The sequence below is a fragment of the Pseudonaja textilis genome, chromosome 2, assembly GCF_049901715.1.
Source record: "Pseudonaja textilis isolate UNSWEBS1 chromosome 2, rPseTex1.2, whole genome shotgun sequence".
NCBI lineage: Eukaryota > Metazoa > Chordata > Lepidosauria > Squamata > Elapidae > Pseudonaja > Pseudonaja textilis.
Genome location: NC_141991.1, coordinates 119714233 through 119740899, shown reverse-complemented (window position 1 = coordinate 119740899; position 26667 = coordinate 119714233). Strand labels below are relative to the sequence as shown.

At 39.2% G+C, this 26667-nt stretch overlaps 1 protein-coding gene across 11 annotated transcripts in view; it reads left to right on the top strand.

The window, feature by feature from the left end:
* Positions 1-4665: 4665 nt before the first annotated feature.
* HELZ (helicase with zinc finger) overlaps positions 4666-26667 on the top strand; it is a 120530-nt gene continuing 98528 nt past the window's right edge. For 4 of the 11 annotated variants that reach the window (XM_026711120.2, XM_087925066.1, XM_026711119.2 and 1 more), the window contains exons 1-2: positions 4666-4696; positions 18665-18743. In XM_026711120.2, the coding sequence (XP_026566905.1) occupies positions 18738-18743 (6 nt within the window). In that variant the 5' untranslated portion in view covers positions 4666-4696; positions 18665-18737. Of the gene's footprint in view, positions 4697-18664; positions 18744-26537; positions 26604-26667 lie in introns of all 11 variants that reach the window. The other 7 variants (XM_087925070.1, XM_026711122.2, XM_087925067.1 and 4 more) reach the window with 2 other exon arrangements.

The following is a 26667-nucleotide window of genomic DNA, read 5'->3' as shown; positions in this document are numbered from 1 at the left end:
CAATTAGTTTTAATGACTCTTTGCTGTGAATGAACAGAATTCACAGAGACGTAGTAAAAAAGTTTGCTTTTATATATACTTTGTGTTTATTTGATTTGAACGAGGCTTGGGTCAGTACAGTTATTGTCACTTTTTTCAGGACCATTGTAACTTTGAATGGTCACTATATTGAAAAATTGTAAGTTGGAAACTATTCAGTCTTGGCTAACCTTCCCTTGGTGGTGGACTTTCTTGAATCACAATTTCTGGCTTTTGTTCCTATAGCCCATCAGGCTTTTGGTAAAGCAGTCAACTCAAGTCAGATAGTAGGAGAGAGGGAAAAGCAAGTTCCTGACAGCTGCTCTCCAATGGAACTGGGCAGAGCTAGTCACACCCCTCACCTTTGCCATCATATTTTTCCTGAGAGGTAGGGGTACAGCTCTCATCCATCCTCCTCCTCCTCCTCTGATTCAGCTGCTGGAGGGTCTGGTGGCCAACAGGCCACAACAACTTCACGTGATTTTGATTCTATGCTTCTGTTTATACACCCTAGGATTGTATTAGCTTTTTTGGCTCCTGCCACACACTGCTGGCTCATGTTTAAGTGATCATCCACTAGGACTCCAAGATTCCTCTCAGGTTTCGCCTAAAGTGTACTTGTACTCTTGGTACCTCCTCTTCAGAGGTGGTATTCAGCAGGTTCTGACCAGTTCTGGGGAACTGGTCACGGAAATTTTGAGTAGTTCAAAGAACCAGCAAATACCACTTCTGCTGGAGATTTTACAGTGTCCTTCTCCTGCCACGCCCACCAAGCCACGCCCACAGAACTGGTAGTAAAAAAAAATTGAATCCCACCCCTGCTCCTCTTCCTATTTTTCCCACAAAAACAACCCTATGAGGTAGGCTGGACTGAGAGAGAATGACTGGCCCAAAGTTACCCAGCTAACTTTCATGCCTAAAGTGGGACTAAAATTCACCATCCCCCAGTTTCTAGTCTAGTCTGGTGCCTTAACTGCTAGACCACGGGTGTCAAACTCAAGTCCCGCAGGCCAGATTCGGCCCATGGGATGCTTAAATCTAGCCCGCGGGGCTGGCCTGGAAATAGCAAAGGACTGGCCCATGGTGCCCCATTTTGGCCGGCAGGGTGTTGGAGGTGTCTGTCCTGTCTCCCCACCCCCTGGCCGGCCTGTGGAGAACTATAATGCTGATCCAGCCCTTGAAGAAATCCAGTTTGACACCCCTGTGCTAGACCAAAAGCTTAGGAGTTGCCTGAGTTCCAGCATCCTTTCTGTGAACTTTAAAACCCCTCCCAAGAGAGTGTGAATACATTAATTTCCCCCCTTTTTCTCCTCCTGCTCTTTCTTTCTTTCTTTCTTTCTTTCTTTCTTTCTTTCTTTCTTTCTTTCTTTCTTTCTTTCTTTCTTTCTTTCTTTCTTTCTTTCTTTCTTTCTTTCTTTCTTTCTTTCTTTCTTTCTTTCTTTCTTTCTCTTCAAATAAAGGAGTAGGTTCATGCACCCAAGCCATGATTTTGTTAAGAAGCCACAATGGCTGGATTCACACAACACTTAAGCCCAAACCTGTCAGATCATATTGTGACTTAATGAAATGCATGACTCCATGATTAAATCAAATGAGGTACATTTGTCCTCCAACGGGGCACTTTGGGGTTTGTCTTTGCATTATATATTAACCCATGTTTAACTAAACATGGTATTAGTGAATTAATGCAATTGTTTAGGTTTGCACCATCTACTGAAACACAAAGCAATCAACTAATCATCTTTATCCCCCTTGAATCCAAGGACAATATCATTAACCAGTGCCTCTAGATTAAATGTTTGTTAAGTTTATACTACTGAAACCTTGGAATTTCTAATTGCTTACAGATGGACCCTTTCATCTTGACAGTAGTAAACTGCAGATCCTCAAGAGCCCAGGCAGGCAAGCTGGAGCACAGACCTTATTAGCTATGTTGAGACATGTTTACGCAACTGGAATTACTGAACAACACCCAGAATCAAAAGTAGTTACTACAAGGGGTGTCATGGCAGGGCAACTGATGCAAATATCATAAATCAACTGCACTAAATATATTATTCTGTATTACTCACCAGAAATTTTTATTCCCATTTTTTACTAAATATCCGGCTCGTTCCACTTTGTTTTATCTCAAGAAGTTATGATTAAATCAATCTGATTTTATTTTCTTGACCACAGCCAAGTACTGTTCTATAGACTGCACAATATGATGCATTAACTCTAATCTTTTTGAGATATTTTCAAATAATTGCATTTTTCCTTTTACCTTAATTAACTGTGATTTTTGGGTTTTACATGCTGGTCTAGGATCAAATATTGATGTGATCTGAAGTAATTTGTACAATGACATCATGACATATCTGCGATCTTAATGATCTCAATACCTACAGTGAAAAAACTGACCTCTGATCATTTTTCAGACTGATGACCATTGCAGCATCCTCATGTCACATGATCAAAATTCGGATGCTTGGCAACTGGCTTGTATTTATGACGGTTGCAGTGTCCTGGAGTTACATTATCATCTTTTGCAGCCTTCTGATAAGCAAAGTCAATGGGGAAGCCAGATTCACTTAACAACCATTGTTTTAAAAACTGTAGTGGTTCACTTAACATCTGTGCCAAGAAAGGTCGTAAAATGGGGCAAAACCCACTTAACTACCTTGCTTAGCAACAGAAATTGTGGGTTGAATTGCAGTTGTAAGTTGAGGACTACCTATATTTATTCCAGATACTGAGGGCTTCTTAGTAATAACTGTTTTAGAAATCGGTGAAAATGAGAAGAAATGAAACCTTTTCAGAAACCTCGGAAAGTGCTTATCATGAGAGAAAATAAAAAGAAATGACCACAAATACTGTTCTTGGTTTTAGATCTGCAAAAAAATAAGCAATACATTTGTGCAAAAGTATCTGTAAACAAATGCATCAGCTCTTTCACTTGCAGGAAACTGCACATTGAAGAGATTAAGTGATAAGTCTGACATGATTTTTGCCTTTAAGAATTTGTTATCCTTGGAAAGCTGAAGGAAAAATAGCTGGAGGTTAGTCATTCATAGCAGCAGGCATTTTCTACTAAGATGCATTATTTGATATATCACTCAATGGAAAATTCATTTTAATACCATCAACTAGAACTACTTTTAACTTTTAGATGCAGCACAGTGCAATACAAATTTATAAATAGAAAAAAAAAAAACCCCAAACCCTCACATCTAAGTCAGGCTCCGGATGGCAGGACGACTTTACTATTTCCAATTTATAAGAATCAATTGCAAAATGGTTGCAATTTCTAGTCAGTCCAAATTTCTCAGAATTGATTAATTTTGGAAAAATAATTTTATGTATTAATAATTGTATGAATGTGTACATCTCTACTTGTTCCTAGGGAGGTCAAGATTGATTATGAGCAGCTCTGCAAACCACTTTTTGCTCAGTAGGCTGCTCAGGAGTCAATCGGAACCCATTAGCCCATTCTACCCAAATACAGGTGGTCCTCAACTTACAAGCACAATTGAGCCCAAAATTTCTGTTGCTAAACAAGACATTTGTTAAGTCCCCATTTTATAACATTTCTTGCCTCAGTTGTTAAATGAATCACTGCAATTGGTAAGTTAGTCACCCGGTCGTTAAGTGAATCTGGGTTCCCAGTTGACTTTGCTTATCAGAAAGTCGCACAAAGTAATCCCATGACCTTGGGACATTGCAACTGTCATAAAAATGAACCAACTCTGCCAAGGCTCCAAATATTGATCATGTGCAAAGGTCATTTACTGTGAATAATAGTCACAAGTCACTTTTTTTCAGGGCCCTTCTAAATGAACAGTTGTAAGTTGAGGACTACCCGTATTTGCTACTTAGCTGAATTATTTGATATACCACTCGATGAAAGCTCGTTTTAGTACCGTCGCCTAGAAGAATTACTTTTAACTCCCAGATGCAGCACAGTGCAATAAAAATTTATAAATAGAGGGGAGGGGGGAAACCCCACTTCTAGGTCAGCCTCCGGATGGCAGAACGACTTTAACTGCCGTTTTCCAATTTATATCAATCCATCGCCAAGATGGTTGCAATTTCTACTCAGCCCAAATTTCTCAGAATCGATTGCAGTGGGGAAAAAGAAGGGTATGCATGCATTAGTAATCCTGAGGACGCGCATCTCTCTCCCTATTCAGCCAAGATCGATTTTGAGCCCCTTTTTGCTCGCGAGGCAGCTCAGGGAGTCCATCGGAACCCATTAACCCTTTCCGCCCGAAAGACAGCAAAACGCCCAAACGGTGGTTTTAAAAACCGGGTAGAAAGCGCCGATTCCCCCAGCCTACCAACCATCTTGCTTTCCATCCATCCTTCCTTTCCCCCCCACCCTCCCTCCCACCGCTGCTCGGGGCGCAAACCACCCGATCTCCCGCCGCCTTTCGCTCTTTCGCCACAGAAGGACCCATCCGGGCGGCACTTTCCTCCCTCTTGAAGCGTTCCCTTCGCTCCGATCGGGGCGCGCGAGGGGGGGAGGGAGGGGGGGGAAGGGGTGGGTGGGACGTGGAAAGGGGCGGTGAAGCGCCGTAGGAGGAAGGAGGGTGGGGAGGGGGGAAAGAAGGGGAGGAAAAGAAGACACTTTTTTACCCACAATGCTTTGGGAGGACGTTGACAAGTGGATCCAAGATGGCGTAGAAAGTAATGACAGGTAAGTCAGGACTTCCCTGTTTGCTGGCTGGGAAAAAGGAAGGGACGAAGGGGGAAAAAGCTCCGCCGGGGCTGGGACCGGGTGAGAAGCCTTCCGAAGCCGCCTGGGAAGAGCCTGGGGTGGGGTGGGGGGGGCGGGTGGCGGTCCCTCGGGATTATAGGAGAAGGCTTCTCCGTCCCCGGCGGAGCGCGGACCGGGGCTGGCCGGAGAGGGCCCTGTGGTTGCGGAGGGGCCTGCAGAAGTCGCAGCCCGGGGCGAAGCGGAGGGTGGGGTGGGGGTGGGGTGGGCGGGCTGGGCTGTTTACGCGGAGGCTCCGCCGGGGTCCTGGGCACGAAACTGTTTCGGGGTGTGTGTTTGTGTATGTGTGTGTGTGTGGAAAGCGGGGTCTGTTGGTTACGACGGAAGGCGGATATTCGGGTCCTTCACTACGAAAGCAGGCGAGCGGTACCTTCAAGGCTTTTGGAGGCAAGAGGCGCAAAAATCCACCCTTGGAAGGCGTGTGTGTGTTGTGTGTGTGTGTATTTCTGATCCCCCCCCCTTTCTCCCTCCGTCTCTCTCTTTTTTTTTTTTGAAGCCAAGTCAGACTTGCCTCTTGTGAGGCGGGCGAAGGAGGAAGCTTTTTTACAGGGCGGGCGATAGGAAAAGCGAATTCCTCGAGAATCGTCTCTGGGCTTTTGTGAGGCTTAGCAACGAACAACTCTTTTAACGTTTATAAAGGGAAAAATCCCTACCCCTCTCACCACCAAAAAAAGTGGTCACGTAGGTTTTATTATCCCCTCCCCCCCCCCCATTCTAGGATGAGCAGCAACTTCTGGGTTCCTGAAGTTGGAATTAAATGATGAGTAGGGATTTTTTTTTAATTATTGTTTTTTTGGTGTGGGGTGGAACATTTTGGAATTGGAGTTGAGTTGGGAAGGAAATGTTCAGATTGGTGACTACAGCTTTAGAAGGAATTCCTTTTTAGGGTCCTAAGCAAGATAATCTGGAAAAGTTAATGTTTAAAAGCAGTTGCAAAAACAGAGCACTGTACTGTACTTAATTGCAGAGGGAATAAGAAAAGAATATATCTGTCCATACCTTAAAGTTACTGTTTTGATATTTAGTGTATATGATAAATATCAAAACCATAACTTTTAATATACTTTTATACCAGTGTTTTAACTTAAATATCAATGTGAATATACAAGTATGTACTTATATATCAATATATTAAATACATGGATGAAAATACACATGCAAAGAAAATGTCTTAAAATCAGTTTTCTTCTTGGAATTTGTCTTTTGGACATGGTTTTAAAATCATATAGTTTCACAACATGTAGAGGGATTTTTTTTGTACAAGCGTAACTTTTTATGCAAAGCAATTTATAAGTAGTAATTAAGTTTCATTAAGATGATATTATAACTTGTAGAACCAAAGCTTGAAAATAGGCATCCATATTTCAATCAAATAAGAGGAAATGACCTTAATATTTGAATCTCAACATTTTCAGTGATATGGTTGATATCATTTAACTTTTCACAGCAAATGCACAGTGGTACTTAAAGACCAACATATATATTATTGTGTAAGATTTCATGGATCTTAGCCTAAGTCATCAGATTCATTGATTGATTGAGATCTGCACTACAGAAACTAAGGATTTAAGCATTATCTTTTCAACTTGTTCAAATATGATTTAAATCAGAAGATTTTTACATACTTTTTTTTACAGTTAAATAAAATAAAAAATACAGTTTTATTAAGGTTGCTGTTCACACTTAACTGAGAATACATATGGTAACAATTAATTTAATCTTTTGAGTAAATGTGTTTAGTATTATAGTGTAATTATTGTTTTGGAAATGCTAGCTTTTTTAATTAAAAGGAAATGTAAAGACATAGCAAAAATAATGTGTTACATTATTCCATAAGTACAATTTAAAATTATAACAAATCTTTGGGGAACATTTGTGTGTGTGTGTAATTCTTAAAGTAAATATCTTGTATTAAAAGAGAGAAAAGGCTTAAAACTTTGGTTATTTTGCATTTTCTCCTAATAGGTATAAAATTTTAAGATGTAGGCTTTAAAAAGCTTGCAAAAGTTCTAAATTTAAAACTGAGGAGAGTTTATGTTTTTGTGGTAAATTATGGTTTTCAAGTCATTTATTGCAATACAGCTTTTTTTCCTCTGATATTTATAGATGGTGACCAAACCAAATATCTTCCATGATCTAATGTTTGATAATGAGTGTAATACTGCTAACAGATTTTATAAATCTAAAGCCCATAACATTTGTAAATCTGGTCGTATAAACAAATCTTACTTTGCATTTTTCTAGACGCAAATTTGTTAAATTTATGGAGAAAACATGCAATAATGCAACAAATTCATATTTAGTAAAAGATAATTACTGTCATATAGTTGTGGAACTCAGAATTGTGAAAGAAGGCATCAAATTGTGGCTGAATATATTAATGTTGATCTAATTCAGATGATTGGTGTAAGGATTTTGAGAGAATATATAATGTTCGTTTGTTCATTCATGAGGTTTTTGAATATACACAGAAGTACTTTGCAAGTGATAAATATTTTATTACCTGTTCTTTTCTTCAGCATAGGAAAATACAGGATCATTTTAAGAGATGTTACTTCTGCTATTTATTTATTTAGAGATTTATATCCTGCTTTAGGACCTCGGGCTCTTCCTGTACTGACCCAGGCTTCGTCCAAATTAAGGAAACACAAACTGAGTGTAAAATCAAACCTATTTAATGCAACGCTGGGAGTTTCTTGCATTCCCAGCCAAAGCTCATTAGACACAATTCTCTGAAATAAGCTCACGTCTTTCAGGGTTGTAAAAGGCTGCCAAGAAACCGAAGTTCAATTACTTAGAATATAAGCTGACAGAAATTCCAGCAAAGACAAACCAGAGTTCCTAGGGCTTCAATGAGGAATCAGAATCTAATGAACTTCTTTGCTTCCTGCAAAGAGCACGTCACCGAGGGCTGGCTTTTATCCCTGATGGGAGGAGCAATCACCTCCCAGCCTTACTCCTGAGTTGCCCCTGCTGCTTCAGTTGCTTCTAGCAGCTCTGCACACGCGCACTGGGAACAGGCTCCCCGGGGTCCTCTGCTTCGTTGCTGCCAGACTCCGAAAGCTCCAAAGGCAGCACCCCACTCTCAGATGTTCCTGGCCCCATCCTGGCATCGGATGCAGAACCCTCGTCCAAGTCCTTTTCAGACTCCCTGACTAGGTTCCCTTTTGTCCTCACTGTCTGATACCTCTGCCATCTGCACCAGATGCTGGCAAACCACAACACTTCCTTCACACTCACCCACCTCTGTCATTGCAGTATGAATGTGAGAGAGTTACTCAATAAACTTACCAGAAAGATCTCTAGTTTGCTTTGTGATAACAAGTTCTGAATACATCTCAGAAGAAAAAAAAAGAGGCCCAAACATTTTCTGACTCAAATACATTCACTTTGAAAGAAATAAAAAGTACTAAATGCCCAGCTTCTTTTAACTTGTGAATTCCCACAGAGACAATGTGTTCTGTTTATTACAAAACACAGTTTATAAAGGATAATATTTTTTAAGCTGTTATCCTTTGGTTAGTAATTTCATGGGATGAGTAAACTAAAGCTATAGTTTTAAATGAACTTACTGCTATGCTCATGCATCATCCTAAGTAATATATCACAGCTGAGAAACCATAGTATAAACAGGATACTAGGCCAAAATCAGTCATATCTGAGATCCTCACTGGTAAGAAATAAACCCTAGTATATATAGCAAGGACTACTTCTATTTAAGTGTTTCTAGGAATCCTCTTTTTAAAGGAGTATCTAATATGACTGGGGAAGATTTCCAATTAAAAGCAGGCATATATGATGGTCCTATCTAATAAAACGTATCTATCAAATCCCTGTTTGAGATTTAGTAATTAATATATAATATGAAAGATAAAGCGTTTCTAATGTATAATATTTTTTAAAGTTCATATTTTTCTAGTTTTAGAAATGTTAAAATGGAATCTAATTACAACTATTTTGTTAAAAACATATGCGTCAGTCATGGGAGTGATGAATCTGTTTTAAAGATTACATATAGTATCTACATAATTCAAGTAATTGTGGTAGAATCACACATTGATCCATGACAAATATTTTATCCTGAAATGTTATTAGTGTGCAAGTGATTTTACTTAACCAATCGGAGTCAATTGGGATATTACTTTTATGAGTCTTCAGTGAAAAATGCATGGAACGGAGTGTTGTAAAACTCACACATTTTATTTCATTTTAGCACCTGTGTTTCTTTGGTCCCTTCCTGACATAAAAAATTGCAAGCTGTTAATGTATGTGCTCACTTTTACTTATAGGTTTGCCCATCCTGTAGAATCTTTCAGCCAGTATTTCACTACTGGAAATTTTGAAGAATTGTAGTTACATACTTTTGCCATGTCTTATTGTAAATCTCCTATGGAGGAATCTGATTATGTGCCATAAATCAGGGTTCCCAACTCCTGGTCTGTGGCCTACCTTGTTAGGAGCCAGACTCTGGAAGTGGTAGGTGAGCATGTGTGTGGGCACAAAGTGGCATTTATGAAAGCGGCTTGCACGTGCAACTATCCTCCCCCCCCCCAATTGTGGCCACCACCAGTCCACCAAACCAGAAAGATTGGAGACCCCTGCCAAAAGTAGCCAAACTGTAATCAAAATAACTGAAGTCGTCTAACTTTGTTGGTTGGGAAATACAGCTGTCTTATCATCAATGTATTTCTTTTCTCCCCTATCAATTCAGTGACCACAATAAGAAGGAGAAAATACAGCATTAAAAAATATTTACAGTTGTTCACTTTTGTATATTCCCAGAGTAACACATAGGAAGTTCTTTTCTAAAGTTAAGAGTCAGTAATTCATTTCACCTACATTTGACTAGTGAGTCATGGTATGTCTGCACTTGAAATAATCTTAAGGAAAGCCTCAGAAGTGCTATTCCAATTTTAATGTTCCTCCTAGGATGTTATTACTTGCTGTTTTTTAAGGAAATACTATTATAGTAAGTTTCAATCCCAAATAATGAAATGGCATTCATTATTTTTATTATATTAGTTTTGCCCTATTTTATAATCTTTCTTGCCACAGTTGTTAAGTGAATCACTGCAGTTATTAAAATAGTAACATGGTTGTTAAGTGAATCTGGACTCCCCATTTACTTTGCTTGTCAGAAGGTCGCAAAAAGTAACCACTTGACCCTGAGACACTGCAACCATCAGTTGCTAAGCATCTAGATTTTCATCATGTAACCATGGGGATGCTAACAATAGTTGTGAGTGTGAAAAACGGTCATAAGTCACTTTTTTCAATGTTGTTATTTCAAATGGTCACTAAACAAATGTCTATAAGTCGAGGACTATCTGTATTGTACAAATGGTAGAATAGAACTGAGCAACTTGAGAGATTATTTTGAAATCCTTGTCATAACAGTTGTACTTTCTATTTCTTCAAAACAATTAGTTCTACCTGTTCATTAAAAAAAATAATTCTAAAAATCCAGGAATTGCTCATCAGTTGGATACTGAACAGAAGGTGTGAGAGGCTGAAAAGCCAAAGCCAGCCTTGATTGCTGTTATATGAGACATGTTTGTTCATTTACTCCCTTAACCATGGTTAATGCGAAACCATGTAAAAGTGATCTTAGGATGGTAGGAACATGAACTTTACTAATCGAGACATGACAAAGTATGTTCTGAGTTTCTTATATACCTAATAACTTTTTTCCTTTTAAAAATGGGAAAAAATCTTATCACTTCTTCGGTACCAGTAAATAAAAATTATCAAATAAAATTTTCCATTTCAAAACTAACAATGCACTTAGTTTTAGAATAACGTTATTACTTATATTTACTCCCCTAACATATATAAAAACCACGGTAAGCATTTACCTTTGACCAGGTCCCACTGACCCCATTCTGGAGTCATGGAAAGATTTTTAGCCTAGTGTTTAGACTAAAATTTACTGTCTAGTCTCTACCAATAATTGTTTGGTTATTCAAGGCTGAAGTTTCTTGTTGATCATGGAAGAGCATGAATTATAGTATTTTCTCTGAGAATTAATATCCGCAAAAAAAAAGCAAAAAAAAAACCCAGCAGTTTTTAGGTACTCTTGGAGTAGAAAAAACTTTATGAACAAATGGATGGCTTCATGGACATATTCTAACATAGTTGCTGCTTTGTTCTGGAAATAATGAATATAAGAAAAATCCTGAATCAACCCCATAACCTATTTTATCCAGCCATTTATGGCAATGACTTAACGATGATGAATTCCACTTCCATTGTTGTTTCCAACAGTATTTAAGGTATGAGGCCTTTGATCAAGGAGGTATCAAGACTAACTTCAATTATCACTGAGAAATGTCTTCAGTAAATATGTATGATCACAAATTACATCTTCTCTAATACATTTTGTGGGTATCTGTGTTTTAATGATCATTGTATGCATTGACTACGGTGGATACTATTATTTTCTCCTGTTACCTTAAAGCAGTAACAGTAAAAATAGGGAAAAGAGAGCATTACCTTTTTTTTTTTAACATTGGTGAAATTCATATGATTCCGTTGGCCAAAGTAAGCAGATAATAGAATAATTTTATTCTACAGAATAAATAATTTTATTCTACAGAATAAAAGGTTTCCCTGTCAGTTGTGTCCAACTCTAGAGCACAGGGCTCATCTCTGTTTCCTAGCCAAGGGAACCAGCATTGTCTGAAGATGCTTCCATGGTCATATGGCATAGCTATATGCCAAAGGCTTAGGAAACGCTGTTATCTTCCCACCAAAGTGGTATCCATTAATCTACTTACATTTGCATGCTTTCAAACTGCTAGGTGGGTAGGAGCTGGGGCAAGTAATGGGAGCTCACCCAGTTGCATGCAGCTCGGCTCTCAAATCTGAGCTGTCAGTTCTCCAGCTGACAAGTTTTGCGTCTTTAACCGTTGAGCCATTGTGCCGCATTCTACAGAACAGGGAGAAGAAAAAGGCTATACACAAACCAATAATTACTTAAGTGGAATTTGTATGTGGATACACTACAATAGGTTAAAACCTACTGGGTTAGAAAGAAAAGCTGTATATTTAGTAAATAAATACATTTACAGGTTACAAAAAAAATTACAATTGAACACTTATGCTTTAATGGCATTTGGTTCATTAAAAACAACACACAAATGCATTATTTCATTTCACACATAAGGGAGAGAGGCTTACTTCAAAATTTCCCTAAGTAAAACAAGTAAAAAAAATAGTTATCACACTTGTGGCATTCGAAATAGACTAAGCCGAAGTCTTCACTCCGGTCCGTGTTTCCAGCGGGAACACGGACCGTTCCTATTGGCTGATGCCGTTTGACAGCTGGCTATAAAAGGGAGCTGTCAAACGGCATCAGCTGTTGTCCGCCAGCTGGCTGCCTTGTTAGCGCGGCAGCCGCGGCAACCCTTTATTGTTTCAATAAAGTAACAGCTGAAGTACGCTCCGAGTTTGCCTCAGGTTATTCCGCCGCTCTACAACACTGGCGACGAGGGCGAGATCCCCATAAGAGGCAAAGAATCGCTGAGCGAAGTCACTACAAAAAGAGCCGAAGTCACTACCAAGCTGAACGTCACTTTAAGAGCTACTGTCACTATTTGCGAGCGTGAATTTCAACTTTCTTCGAAAGATACAGCACCGCTGAGTCGAGATGACTTTGAACCCTGCATTCCCACCTTTCAGACTGACAGCGGAAACATGGGAGTCCTACAGAAACCGATCTGACTTTTTACTAGATGCCATAGATCTTGTTGACATTTCCGACCATAGGAAAAAGTCCTACTTTTTAAGTTTTTGCAGAGCCACAGTATTTGACACTGCTACGGCATTATTGGCTCCATGTTCAGTTAAGACTGTTCCATGGGAAGAATTGCAGGAAATTCTTTCCAACCACTATTCCCCTAAGCCATCCCAAATAGCCAGGCAGGTGGGAAGATTCTGTGGCCCCTTGGTCCCGGGTGCATATTGATCTGGCTGGCCCCATTCATGGGCGTACATTCCTGGTCATGGTTGATTCTTTTTCTAAATGGGTAGAACTGACCTTGATGACCACCACAGCTTCAGAAGCTGTCACTAAGGCTCTGTCAAGGATATTCTCTACCCATGGCCTCCCTGACACCATCATGTCTGATAATGGCCCCCAGTTTATTTCCTGTGAGTTTAAGGTCTTCCTAGCCAACCTAGGAATAAGGCACGCACTTACAGCTCCTTTTCATCCTGCCAGTAATGGCCTGGCTGAAAGGGCAGTCAGATCAGTTAAGGAGGCCCTGGCAAGGTTTGGGCCTATAGATTGGCACTCTAGGCTCACTAAGTACCTCCTGACCCAGCACACAACCCCCTGTGCCACCACTAATAAGTCTCCAGCTGAACTTCTCATGGGTAGACGTCTGAGGACCAGCCTAGACAGAGTCCATCTGCATTATGCCCCAGTCACACCCCTAGGGTCAAAAAGCCAGGCAAGGGAGTTCGCTGAGAATGACCAGGTCTATGCCCGGAACTATGTGGGACACCCTTTGTGGATGCCTGGGCAAATTGTGGCAGTAACTGGTCCTAAGTCTTACAGGGTTCTACTGCAAGACGGGCGCATCTGGCGCTGCCATATCGACCAGCTTAGAAGGCGTTGGAGTGCATTTGCAGATGGCCCTCAAAACGTTCCTGCAACGGAGAAACTGCCAGCGCCCAAAGAAACTTCCCTCGGATCCGACAAGAACACAAGCCTACCTGAACTGCCATCGGTCCCTCGCCCAGAAACGTCTGAAGCCAAGATGCCAGCTTCGTTGGCACCAGAAGTTGCCCAGCAAGCAGAGAAGTTCCTTCCAGCAGCAGCTTCGTCAGGACTTAAAAGATCTGGCCGCCTGCGCAAGCGCCCGAGTTATCTAAAGGACTATGCATGCTCCGTTCTGGGGGAAAGGAGTGTGGCGTTCGAAATAGACTCAGCCGAAGTCTTCACTCCGGTCTGTGTTTCCAGCGGGAACACGGACCGTTCCTATTGGCTGATGCCGTTTGACAGCTGGCTATAAAAGGGAGCTGTCAAACGGCATCAGCTGTTGTCCGCCAGCTGGCTGCCTTGTTAGCGCGGCAGCCACAGCAACCCCTTATTGTTTCAATAAAGTAACAGCTGAAGTTTTCCTCAGGTTATTCCGCCGCTCTACAACAACACTGTTTATGTGACTGGTTCATATCACTCAAATCTGGTGCATCTTAGTCTGAGCTTTCTCTTTCTCCCCTCTCCCGGGGAAAAAAAATGGTGCAGCTTTTAAGTAGATGGAAGTTACTACCCCCTGCGGTAGAGTTTTTCAGAATTTATGATGACTATAATGGAATATTGATAAGATTTGTAGATAGCATTTTAACTCTGTGAATGGACAGTATCTGAAATCACTATTGGGAGTTTGTACTCTTTTGTTCCTGGAAATTCTTTTCTTGGGAAAAAATTGGGATGCTCCTTTCTTCACTCTCCTACTTTCAGAGTCCAGACCTTAAATTTTATGTGAAAAATAATCAAAGTAACAGACAACAAAACCCAATTTGACAGCCAGTAGCATGCAACAAAAATGATAGAAAGCAGATATTACTTTCCACAATGGAATCTTTTTGCTTCTCTTGGAATTTCAGATTGCATTGTAAACTTTATAAAGCATCTTTATTCCTGAAGGCTTGTTTAAACAGTTCTTAATACAATCAATTAAAAGGGATTCAATTAAATTAAGTCAATGAAATGTAGTAGCTTAATAAAAATATTTTGATTTCAGAGTTAATGGACAATTGTTTGTGTAAAACTTGGGCAGGCAGCCATATTGATAAATCTTTGGTCTTATCTGCATAATTCCAGTTCTACACATCGGATGCGCTCTCAACTGTTTTTTTTTTTTTTTTTTGCAGATGTTTTATTACCAAACTCACAACTGATGTATGTTACCTATTTTGGTAATGAAACATATACAAGAAAACCACCAAGCTCATAGACCATCCCCATAGCTCAACCCTGAGCTACAAATATTCTCTTCTATCAATGAAATGTTATGTATTGACTAATATTAAATGGAGGTAACTTTCTGGATTAATCTTCGCTCTTTCACTAATATAAGAGTGCCTTCTGGTTGCAGAAGAGTCTTTGATTTAGCAGAGGCTTCTTGAAGGTGACTCAAATTTTTCAGCATCACCTTTGCTCTGCTCAGAGGGCCTCCAGCCTTGCAGAGAGATTTTCAGTGGATTACTAGGGGGCTCATGTACTGCAGAGTGTTTGTTCTGTAAGTCTTATTAGCTCCAAGAGTAATCTTTTCTGTTTTAATACAGAAGCCCCTTGATTAGTCATCTAACAAATATATCCTAAAGCAATCAAAATCAAATCCTGCTACGAATGTCTCCAATGCCGTTGTCAGAATTCTCATATTAAAAATATTCTCATATTAAAAATAAATTGAACTGGCTGTTATGTAATATTGATTTTATGTGGCCTTGCCTGTTTATGTAAGAATAATGATTTCTAGCAGATAGTTTAACTGAAAGGAATAATTACAGATGTTTGCATGTCCAAAGATAGTAAGCCAGAAATTTATTCCAGATATATGAAAATAGGTATTACTTAGTAATCGGTGTGCCGACCACATTTTGTATGCTGTTGAGATGAAATAGCATAATTCCAAGTCTTTTAGGTACTGGTACTTTATGATAAGATAATAGCTTGCAAGCTTCCAGGTAAATGTATAATCACGGATACCAGGAATGAAAGAGGCTTATATGCTTCATCCTGCATAGCCATTAATCCTTAGGTTTGTGGTTGCTTGTCAATCACTGTTTTCTGAGATTTGATGGTCCTATGTTAGGAGTGTCAAACTGGATTTCTTCAAGGGCCGTATCAGTGTTGTAGTTGTCCTCCGCGGACTGGGCTGGGCCGGGGGGGGGACAGAATGGACACCTCCTGCAGCACCCTGCCAACCAAAATGGGGCACGGGGGGGCCCACATGGCCCCCCGTGCCCCATTTCAGCTGCTAGAGGTGCACTGGGCCAATTCTTTGCTATTTCCAAGCTGGCCCCATGGGCCAGATTTAAGCACCCAGCAGATCGAATCTGGCCCACGGGCCTTGAGTTTGACACCCCTGTTCTATGTTTCTTGATGGAACACCTGTGTTTGGCCCTTTTTATACTGTGCTTACCAATCCTTTTGTTGCTGATTTTACTTCTCATTCAATTTGCTTCCAAAGTAGTAAGAGGCTCTTCCATCTTAGCAGGATCTTGAGATTTAAACCCGCCTCCCTCCATAGTATGCTTATTCAATTTTTTAAAAAATGGATAAAAATGAAATAGTGCACAGTAACTGTTCAATTAAATAGAAAAATTAAGACTAGCTCAGTAAATAGCTGCTTCTCCTTTGCAGTCTTAGCACCTCCCCTAAAATAGTATAGCGTATTGATGCATGGGTTTATATATGAAGACCCATTAAACCTTATATGGGAAACTGTAATTGTGGAAGGTATGCACTTATTTGGACTGAATTTATATGGAAATCATCTTTATATTGATTTCTTTAGAAAAATGGATAGCCCTTCCCCACTCCATAGAAAGTTTTATTATGGAAATGGAAGATTTCTATGTTTATAGCTCTCTACAGGAGTACACTTTCAGATGTCTCAGGATCACAACAAAAATATTGGTGACATATGCTGGATAGCATTTGTATTTTTGTTTGTGCCATAACAGATTGAATTGCTTTTCTGGAAATAAAAATATTCCCAATGTTTTATTAGCTCAGATTGTGTTAAAATTAAAGCTTGTAATTCAGTTATAGAGCATTCCGTGACAAAATACTTTACTTGAAATTTTTCACCAGCCAGAGAAAATATCTTCCAGTTACCTCTACAGCATTTGTATTCTTTTTTATAATTGTTATACTTTTGGCCAGCAATCCTGATGAATCAGAAGTGGATTATGTAGGTTTAATGTTGTTTGGGTTCTGTTACAGCACTGTTTTTAAACCTGTATTCCTGGGAATCTTTGAATGTTTTGGAGGCTTTGGGGGCAAAGATGGTTTTCAGAGTCAGTAAAGCAATTAAACCCTTTCTCTGTTTTGTGGTCTCAACCAGACACAAGAAGTTTGGATGTATAGATTTCCTGAAGGGAATTAAGAAACCATATATATCAAGGAATATTCTGTCTAACAACATAGTAGAATCATGCTGTCTATGTATGCTAGTCTCCAGGTTTCATTCTAGAGCTCTTCTTGCCTTTTTGAACCAAATGTTTGTTGTGTAACTGCTCAGTTTTGAGGGTTTGTACCTTCTGTCTCTTGTTTACAATATGGCTGTCTTAAGCATGAGAATCAGAGATTCCAGCCTCACTGACTTCAGTTCTTACACCATATCTCCCTTTCTCTTTATCCTTTTCTTGACTGAGCAATCATATAGTAGCAAGTTGCAACTAGTTTAATAATGGGATTGTAATTCAGAAAACAAAGATGAGAGTAGAATACTCAGCTTAAACACTCAGGCACAAACTCCAGGGAAGGTGAGATCTTGTCTGGTAGCCAGGGTACTGTGCCAGCAGTGCCAATGCAGCTTGAAGCAGAGAGTCCAGAGGAAAAAAATCCTAGAGATTTACAGTCCAAAATTGTAGCCACAACAAACAAGAGGCAGGGATAAAAGACTGGCAGTTAATGGGAAGCGGGTCCAGATAAAAGGTGTGAGGTGAGGCAGAGAAACAAGAATGTTCTGTATCAGCCTAAGATTCAAAAACAAAGGAATTCCACAAGCCAGTTTGAGTCATAAACTCTTGACAAGAGAGTAAAAATATAGGAATGTAGGCCTGATTTTGGGGGACTTGTTTACAGTGGACACCGAGGTTCTGGTACTACTGCTATGTAGCTCCAGCTATGGGCACTGTTCAGTTAGCTCATTGTCATCCTTGCCAAGCAGATTGCCTTTGCTTTGTCCTTCATGCCCTTTTTCTGGGTGACCTGCCAGAATCTGGCTCCATATTATTTGAGTCTGCCATTATCTGCTCCTGCTCATTGCCTCTGTGACCAGCTTCAAAGATAATTGATTGCTTCCTGATGTTTGACCCTGACAACTTGTCAGGTCAGACCATTCAGCCTCTGCTTCAGAAGAACAGGAACAGATCATAACAAACTTTACTACATCCTTCAGTGGAACATCTGCCTCCTTACTCCTTCACATCATTGAAGACTGGCACAATGGGACATGTTGCGCTCTTCCTTCCATTTCCATTGTTTCATCAATTGGAGCTATCCCTTCAGCCTTTTCAGTCTTTTCCTTCTGAGGATCTGGAGGGCATATGTGTATGAATTTTCATTTCTTTCTTCAGTTGGAACTGTAAAGAATTTTATCTTTTGCCATTTTCAACTCTTTCCTCTTGACTAGAGTTCAATAGGCAGTGTCCATTAATTTTTTGAAGTTGGAAATTATTTCCCTTGTATGAGCTCTTCTATCTTTTTGTCGAGAATTCTTTCTCTCTATTCCTTCTGGGGTTGATACTGTAATGTGACCTTTTCCCTCTATAAACCAGTCCTCTTCAAAAATCAGCAATTGCTGGAAGTTACTGAGTTGGGAGACCAGTCAGAAAATTTATGGAAGTGTTTCAAATGGGATTGCTGAAGGATATTCCAGGATTTTTTCATTTCTGGACAGCTGTTGCCAAAGAATCAGATGCTCCAGATAGCTCTTCCTGTGTTGGTAATCCAAAATGAACCAGTTGATCCTTGAGAAAGTGTAAATTGTTCCATACAGTAGAAGGCAATGTAGCTGTCAAATATTTTTCCCAGCCTACTGATTACTGGTAATGATCTTCCCCAGCTCTTTAAAGCCATGTTGGTGTAGTGTAAGGATCTAAGGTAATTCCATCAGAATGACTTGTTTTTACTGTGTATTAATTTTGCAGTGGAGAACATATTTTGAGAATATTCTTCAATATTTAAAAGTTCCTCTGGAGGCAAGCTAATTGGAAAGGTTCCATGAAGGTAGAATTCATTAAAAACGTTACATTTTCTTGTAATTTTAAAGTTGATTGAATACAGTAATTTCATAACATAATAACTTGTTTAAGCATTTCTTCGGTTTTTATATTATCTGATTACTGAATGAAGTGGCACTGCCCATTTCACAGTTTTACAATTTAATATTTACAGCTGTGTGAAAAAGTCCTGCACGGTTTACAGTTTATGACTTTTTTGGATAGGCCATTGATTTTATGATATTTTATGCTAACTGCTATGCAAATATTGTTATATTTAAATAAATACTGGTGGTTTTGAAGTGAAAAACATAAGCTTTTTGCAATGTGGTGCTGTTTGGTTGGGGATTGTGAATTTTCTTGCATGCTTACAATGCATGCTTACAATGACTATGAAAACAGATTAATTGATGCATACCCAGTGGCATACGTGTTACTAAGGCCGATGCTAGTGTTTTGTTAATATTTTTATTGTTTGTAGCCCTGAAAAGGACTGTTTAGGTAACCAAACATGGTTACTAATATGAAATTGGCCAGCCCTTATTGCTTATCTCCAGGTGGCATCGCTTCGGCAGACTGTACAACATGCCAAGTGGACCAACGAACAGTGGGCCAAGGTCATCTTCGGTGACGAGCAATTTCTACTTGACTGGGAATCAGTGCAATAAGTATGTCAGAAGATTTCCAGATGAAGAATTTAGGCCGTACTGCCTGCATCTATCTATCTGTAAAGCATCCATTGCAAGTGATGATCTGGGGCTGTATTGCTGCTTCTGGTATTGGTCAGATACAAATCATGCAGGGAATTCCAAGCAGTATGTTGAAGTCCTGGAAAAGACCATGCTTCCTTCAGCTCAGCAACTTGTAGGGAAGGACTTTTACTTCCAGGATGACAACGCTCCTTGTCATCAAGCCAAGTCCGTCCAGCAGTGGATGAAGAAGCATGGTGTTCGACTCCTGGATTGGCCAGCTCAGAGCCTGGATTTGAACCCAATTGAGAACTTGTGGGCCAAGATTGGTTATGAAATAAGCAAGAAGCATCCGAAGACCAAGCAGGAGCTGTTTGAATCCATTATTACAGCCTGGCACCACATTGTCACCAAAGATCACGTGCAAAGGTTTATACAGTCTATGCCAAAGCGATGCCGCCTGGTAAGAAGCAATAAGGGCTGGCCAATTTCATATTAGTAATCATGTTTGGTTACCTAAATGGTCCTATGAAAAGAATGGATATCAAACACTAGGCTGGTGGATACAGAAAGCTGCAGTTCCTCAAATATCTCGATTTCAGGGGCATCTGCAGAGAGAAAAGAAACAGGAAATTGGAGGTCATCATAGCACAATCTAGGCCCCTCCCTTTTGATATATGTATCAATATCAACACATATACAAATGTCATCTTATCTGGGTTTTTTTTACCTTTCCCTGCAGAGTGTTTAAGGCTTTCCATATTTTAAGGCTTTCTATATTTTCAGCAGGACTTATTTGTGCCCAACAGCAAATTGGAAACTTATAATTGTTTCAAGAATAAAATAGCAATAACACTTAGACTTATATACCGTTTCACAGTGCTTTACAGCCCTCTCTAAGCAGTTTATACAGAATCAGCCTATTGCCCCCAACAATTTGGGTCCTCATTTTACCCACCTTGGAAGGATGGAAGGCTGAGTCAACCTTAAGCCTGGTGAGATTTGAATTGCCAAATTGCAGGCAACCGGCAGTCAGTAGAAGTAGCCTGCAGTACTGCACTCTAATCACTGCGCCATTTTTTACTTTTAAAAACCAGTCTGCCCCGTGTATCCTGTCCTGTGTCCTGTGTTCAATGTTCTAGAGGTCATAAATTAATCAAAGCTGTCTTGATCTTTTAATGCTGGTTTGAAATGAAAAAAAAATCATAGCAACTGAGAGCTAAAGAGCTTCAAAAAGTTTAGAGATTAGGCAGAAATTCTATGGTGTGTTGGCAACTGTTTGCCTTAATATTTTGACTAGAGTTCCCAATGTCTTTGGGGCAATGGAATTATCTGAAATTTTAAAAGAATTTTATGGAAAAGCAAAATACCAACATTTCTGTATAATAAGCAAACACCCTCCATGTATTTTTAAGCTGTGTCAGAGAAACTGATGGAAATGCAAGTTATGCTCGAGGTTAATGCTTTGTGGCATGTTAGAGTCCCATTCTGTGAATGGGATGGGTGGGTATATTAAATGACTACAAAGTCTTTTACAACTCTTTGCATCTGTGTTGTGCCTTCTTTGAACAAAGCATATAGGCCCTTCCATATACCATCTGTATGAAATGTAGCTGGCTATTAGCAGTAGAATTGCTTCCATCACACACACACACCCTCCACTTTGCTAGAGAGTTGAGGGGATTTCTTAAAGCAAGTTATGGGAGGAGATGGGGAATGTAGTGGAGGAGAAACTCCATCACAGTATAAACATTGGACAGGAGTGTTGAATATACTAGGATAAAGTATTTCATACCAGACTCTTCTGGTGCAAGAACCTTGATAGGTTAAAAAAAAGAAGAAGAAGCAAGCAATGTCTTTGCCAGCAAATATTGTGTCTTCATGGGAGAGATTGTGCAATAGAGAGAGTAATGTAATATCTGTCCTTTTATGTCAGTGATAACATACTTGTTTACCAGTTGATTGGCCTGCTGGAAGGTGAAAATCAGAAGACTTCCAACACAATTCCCATTTTATCTAAACAGTGCAGCAAAAACTGAAATGAAATTGTGAAAGCAGGGAAGATGGGCTAATTTTTTCAATGAATTTTGGGGAGATATTTGTAGAATCCAGTCAAAGCCTGGAGTGTATAGCAGTCCTAAATCAAGTTACATTACTCTGTTATCCAGAGAAGCATTATTGTTTGTTACAATAATGAAAGCGAGTGCTTGAAGGCTGAGAAATAATGACTAAATTTACTTTTTGATTCCCTGGTTGTGCATAAATAGCTGGTTAGTCTGCTCATTTCTTATATTCTTCCAGTACATTATAATTTGTACCCTATAAATGCAAATTTTCATTTTTATTACATGCTTAAACAGATTGGTTTGGGGAGTGATTAATTTAAGAATTAGTGCAGAGCCACCTTTATTATTTTTATGAACAACTCAAATACGTATCTAATATTGCTTCCTGCTATTTTCCTCACAACAACCCTGTGAGGTGAGTTGGGCTGACAGTGACTATCACAAAGTCACCCAGCTGGCTTTCATGGCTAAAGTGGGATTAAAACTCATGGTTTCCTGGTTTCTAATATGGTGCCTTAAAATCATGTAATATATATGACAAATATTGTGCAGTTTATATGATAGTATATATGCAGTGGCATGTGAAAAAGACCTTGAGAATCAGGAGAAGAAAATGCTGCCTAGGTCAGATAAAAGAGGACATAGCTCACAGTGGCATAATGGGTGGAGGAAGAGACTCAGAACGGACCCTCCATAGCTTCTCAGTCTGTTATGGAGCGGTTCTGGGAAACTGGTACTTTCAAACTTGTAAGATTCTGTTAATATACTGTAGTTTTACAATAAAGGAGAATTAGCCCATCTGGTCATGCTTCCTGTCTTTTTACATGGGAAATATATCATAATACGTGTCTTATTTAGACAATATATAAGACTAAATTCTTAATATTGTGTTATCTTAAAATATTGTAGTACTTTATTAAGGTCCATGCCAGTGTTTACATTAATGCTTTTTTTGGCTGAAATATCAAGTGTGTGTGTGTGTTGCATGACATAATAAGAATTTAAATTTCCTGGATTTAATTCCTAACCCCCCTCCCCCGAGTTTTTACAATTATATCACTATGAATTAGCTGTGTGGGTTATCTTTCAAAACCATAAAGCCTTCAACTATGAAATACTGAGATTTGTAAAATAACTAACAAAATACTGGGTTGTTCTTCTAAGCATTTTTTGTAGAATAAATATTTTACTCTTGAAAGAAATATAGTATCAGAAACTGACTTTTTATTTATTCATTATTCGATTTATTAATTTTATTGCTTGAGTCTTCCTAAACGCCCTAACTCCCAACTCCTTTCAAAGAAAGGGGTAAAAATGTTAATTAGATTTATCACACTTTGCATGTAATATGCTGCTATCTGGCCCACAATTAAATTACAGATTTATTTTTATTTCTGTTCTGCACTGTAAGCGTTCTAGTGATATAATTTAGATGTTAAAGTGTACTTTGAAACAGTCTGTCATTCTCCACCCCCCCTTTTAGAATGTTTGTGCATTAAACAAGGTGAGGAATGTTAATAGACCATTGCTGTCAATTTTCCAGAAGCATCCTAATATAAATTCTGGAGTTTCAGTTAATTAATTTGCATCAAAGAGACTAAAGAGGTGATTCTTGAATTATTTTTTAAATGCCCTTGATAGAATGCTGAAAATTGCCTAGAAGGAGAAGTAATTTTTCTGTAGAATAGCCAGAAACCATACCATATAAAACAAAATAGTTGGAAAATACTTTGCAGGTCTTTACAGGGAACTATAGGTGTGAGAGTAAGCAGTTCTGCAAGTGACTTTGGCCTAGCTCCGTAAAACTTTGCATATCAAGGTGAGTATATTTGGGATTCAAAAAACAACAGCCATTGGTACACTGGCTTCAGTACAAGATTGATACAGTACTTCCAAATGGTGCCACTCACTACCAATAGCACTTAGACTTATGTATGCTTCACAGTGCTTTACTGCCCTCTCTAAGCAGTTCAGTCAGCCTGTTGCTGCCAATAATCCGGGTCCACATTTTACCAATCTTCCATTGGAAGGATGGAAGGCTGAGTCAACCTTGAGCTGCTGGGAATCGAACTGCTGCAGTCAGCAGAATTAGCCTGTAATACTGCATTCTAACCACTGCACCATCATGGCTCACCGCGCCAGCTAGGCTGCTATATTGTGGGCTAGTTGCAGTTTCCAGTATGTCATTCATGACTATCTCACAAGGAACAGCTTGCAAAAATTGAGCCTTGAGATTATCAGTTCATCAATCACTACTATCAGGTCCTTTGTGGATAGACTCAGCTGTTTTAGATGCTGAAGGTGATTTAAAAAAAAAAAAAAACTTTCCCCGCAACTGGTCTTATGAGGCTGTTTAGTATTATTGCTAGTCCTAGCAGGACCCTCAGACTGCAAATCAGTTACTTAATGGAGAGTCTGGGCCCATTCCTCAGGCTATAATTCTGACTTCATAACAGAATTTGAGTTTCAAGAAAGGAAAAGTATAGCTGAATATCATCAGCATTTAGGCAACTGGCTCCAAAACAATGTGATCCTTCTCAGTGGTTCCATATTGGTAGTAAGGAATAAAAACTTGTGGGGCCGCTATGGATCTTTTTGATTGTGGCAGATGTAAATCCAGTAAATAAATCAGTAAAATCCCAAGGGCCAAGTAGATATCTCCCAGTCAAGAAATCTAGGAATATTAACACAATTGCCCTCTCCCTCTCTGAGATCATCCATCTAACTCTACTCGTGGCTGTTTCTGTACCAAGTTTGGATCTAAACCCTGATTACAAATGATGTGTGTAGGTGCAGTTTGAAAGGAAGCCTGTCATTTAGTCTGTTGTTGGAAGAAATATCCTTCTGGGTTCAGTTCCAAGTGGGGAAAAAGACACTGGAACCATGGAGGCTGTTTGGAAGGTTTAGTGGTGGACAGGACCACATGGCCTGGAGCTCCAAAGTGAAAAGGATGATCACATGCTCCAAGGTGAAAAGAGAAGATCAAGAAGGGCTGGTACACTGAGAGTGCCTGGGTTTTGTTGGGATTTGAATTGGAGCTTATATTCTGATTGGTTGTCAGACTCCCATGGGGCCATGCAGGGGAAACTCTGTAGGCTGTCCTGAGTTCCAGGCTTGGTTGAGCCTTGCTGGATGATGCACTGGAAGGGCTTTTGAGCAATTGCTATAATTTTACTTGGAGATCTTTGTTATGTAAAGTACTCTGGCCCAGGCCTTAATGACCCACCCTTTAACAAAGGTGTGGGTGAGTTTTTGCTTCTGAGGTGAGTTTCTGCTCTTGAGTTTCTACTCTTTTTAGGGGAAATATTCTGCCTTTTTAATATTTCCCAGGATATTTCATTTTTCTAGGAGAGAAGTGGGTGCTAACTTCCTACACAATGATGGCCACAGTTGTTCAAGCCCCTGCCCTCCCCGCCCCCACGATCTTCATTTCTTGTGCCAAGACTCTGACATAGAAAACAAGCTTTTACAAGTAGTCCTCAGCTTATGACCACAATTGAGCCAAATTCTCATTACCACGCAAGACAGTTGTTAAATTAGTCATACCCTATTTTACGACCCTTTTTGCCATGGTTGTTAAGCAAATCACTACAGTTATTAAGTGAATCATGTGGTAGTTAAGCAAATCTGGCTTCCCCATTGACTTTGCTTGTCAGAAGCTCTCTAAGAAGTTTGCAAATGACTACCCCAGGATGTTGCAACCATCATAAATACATGCCGGTTGCCAGCCACATAAAGTTTGATTGTGTGACTGAAGCTGCGGTGGTCGTATGTATGAAAACTGGTCATGAGTCACTTTTTTCAGTGCCATTGTAATTCTGAACAGTAATGAAATGAATGGTTGTATGGCAAGGACTACCTGTATATATTTTCAAGTTACATGTTTGCAAGCGTGTTGTACATAAGTAAACATAATTCTGAAGACATACAAACTTTCTTCAATGATTCATTGCATCATTATTAAAAAAAAAAAGAGAAAATATGTTTCCAATTAAACATTGATTTAGAGGCATAAAAAATAGGAAATACTAAGAGATGAAATATGTCCTGATAAATCTTAATTAACCGCAGGGCATAGCAGGAGGCCAAACAGATTGCAGTGTATATAAATATTAAATGATATTTATTATTTCTGTAGCATGGTAGATTGCACTGCACAGTCAACACCATAAATCTAAATATCTACAAAAAGATAAAAGTTTCTGATGGTTTCATGACTTTCCTTTGATTTTGCTCAATTTTAAATTTAGTTAGGCATCTCAAGTTTGGGTATAAATTATATAAACATTACTAGTTAATATTCTATCAGTATCATCATTCTAATACATGCTTAGGGCAGAGACTGAAAACTCAAATAATGCCAAGCCCTGTGGGCTGGCAGAGTTTCAAATACGAATCACTTGGATTTCTGGAAAGACTTTTATTTCTAATAGGGAAATGTAACAGAATCTTGAGGGCCTGCCAAAGCAGTTCTGCTCAACTTATACCTGGAGTAATTAGGGTGGAATTGTTCTGAATATCTCATGTTCGCTCATTCCTCCCTTGTGCTGAGGCATTGTTTTGCAGTTGTCCTATTTCCTGATTCACTTTCCCAGGGTCTGTTTGACATTTCCATCATAAATAGTCACAAATATTGTATGAGTTCATTAGCTTAAGAATTGCAATATTGAATGTTTTAATGCATTGATGCAAAAGTCTCTAATGAATCAGAAATGAAGAATATAATGGTATTCTGTTAAACATAAATATTTAAGTAAACTACTGCAAAAGGGTTATTTTTCATTACTTATTGATTTAATTTGATTTTTATGGCTGTCTGTCTCATTTAAGTGACTCTTAAATGTCATAGTGTCACTTAGTTGTCATTGTTTTTCATGTGTTAGGTCTCCAGTATTTAGTTCGAGACAAAGAGACTCTTAGTGTTGCTTGCAAATGTTCCTCAATACAGATTTGTTAACATTCATAAAAAAAAGAAAAAATGTATGTATGTATGTATCCACAAAGAAATGTGTGAAAATATCAAACTCCAGCATTTATATTCTTCAGATGCTGAAGCTGAACTAACTCCTTTTGCGTTTCCTCGGCAGCATTGTGAATTTCTACAGCAAAGAGGTACAAGGAAGTTGAATTTGTGGTTTAAGTGCTATAAAAGCATTAAACTATGAACAAAAGTGTT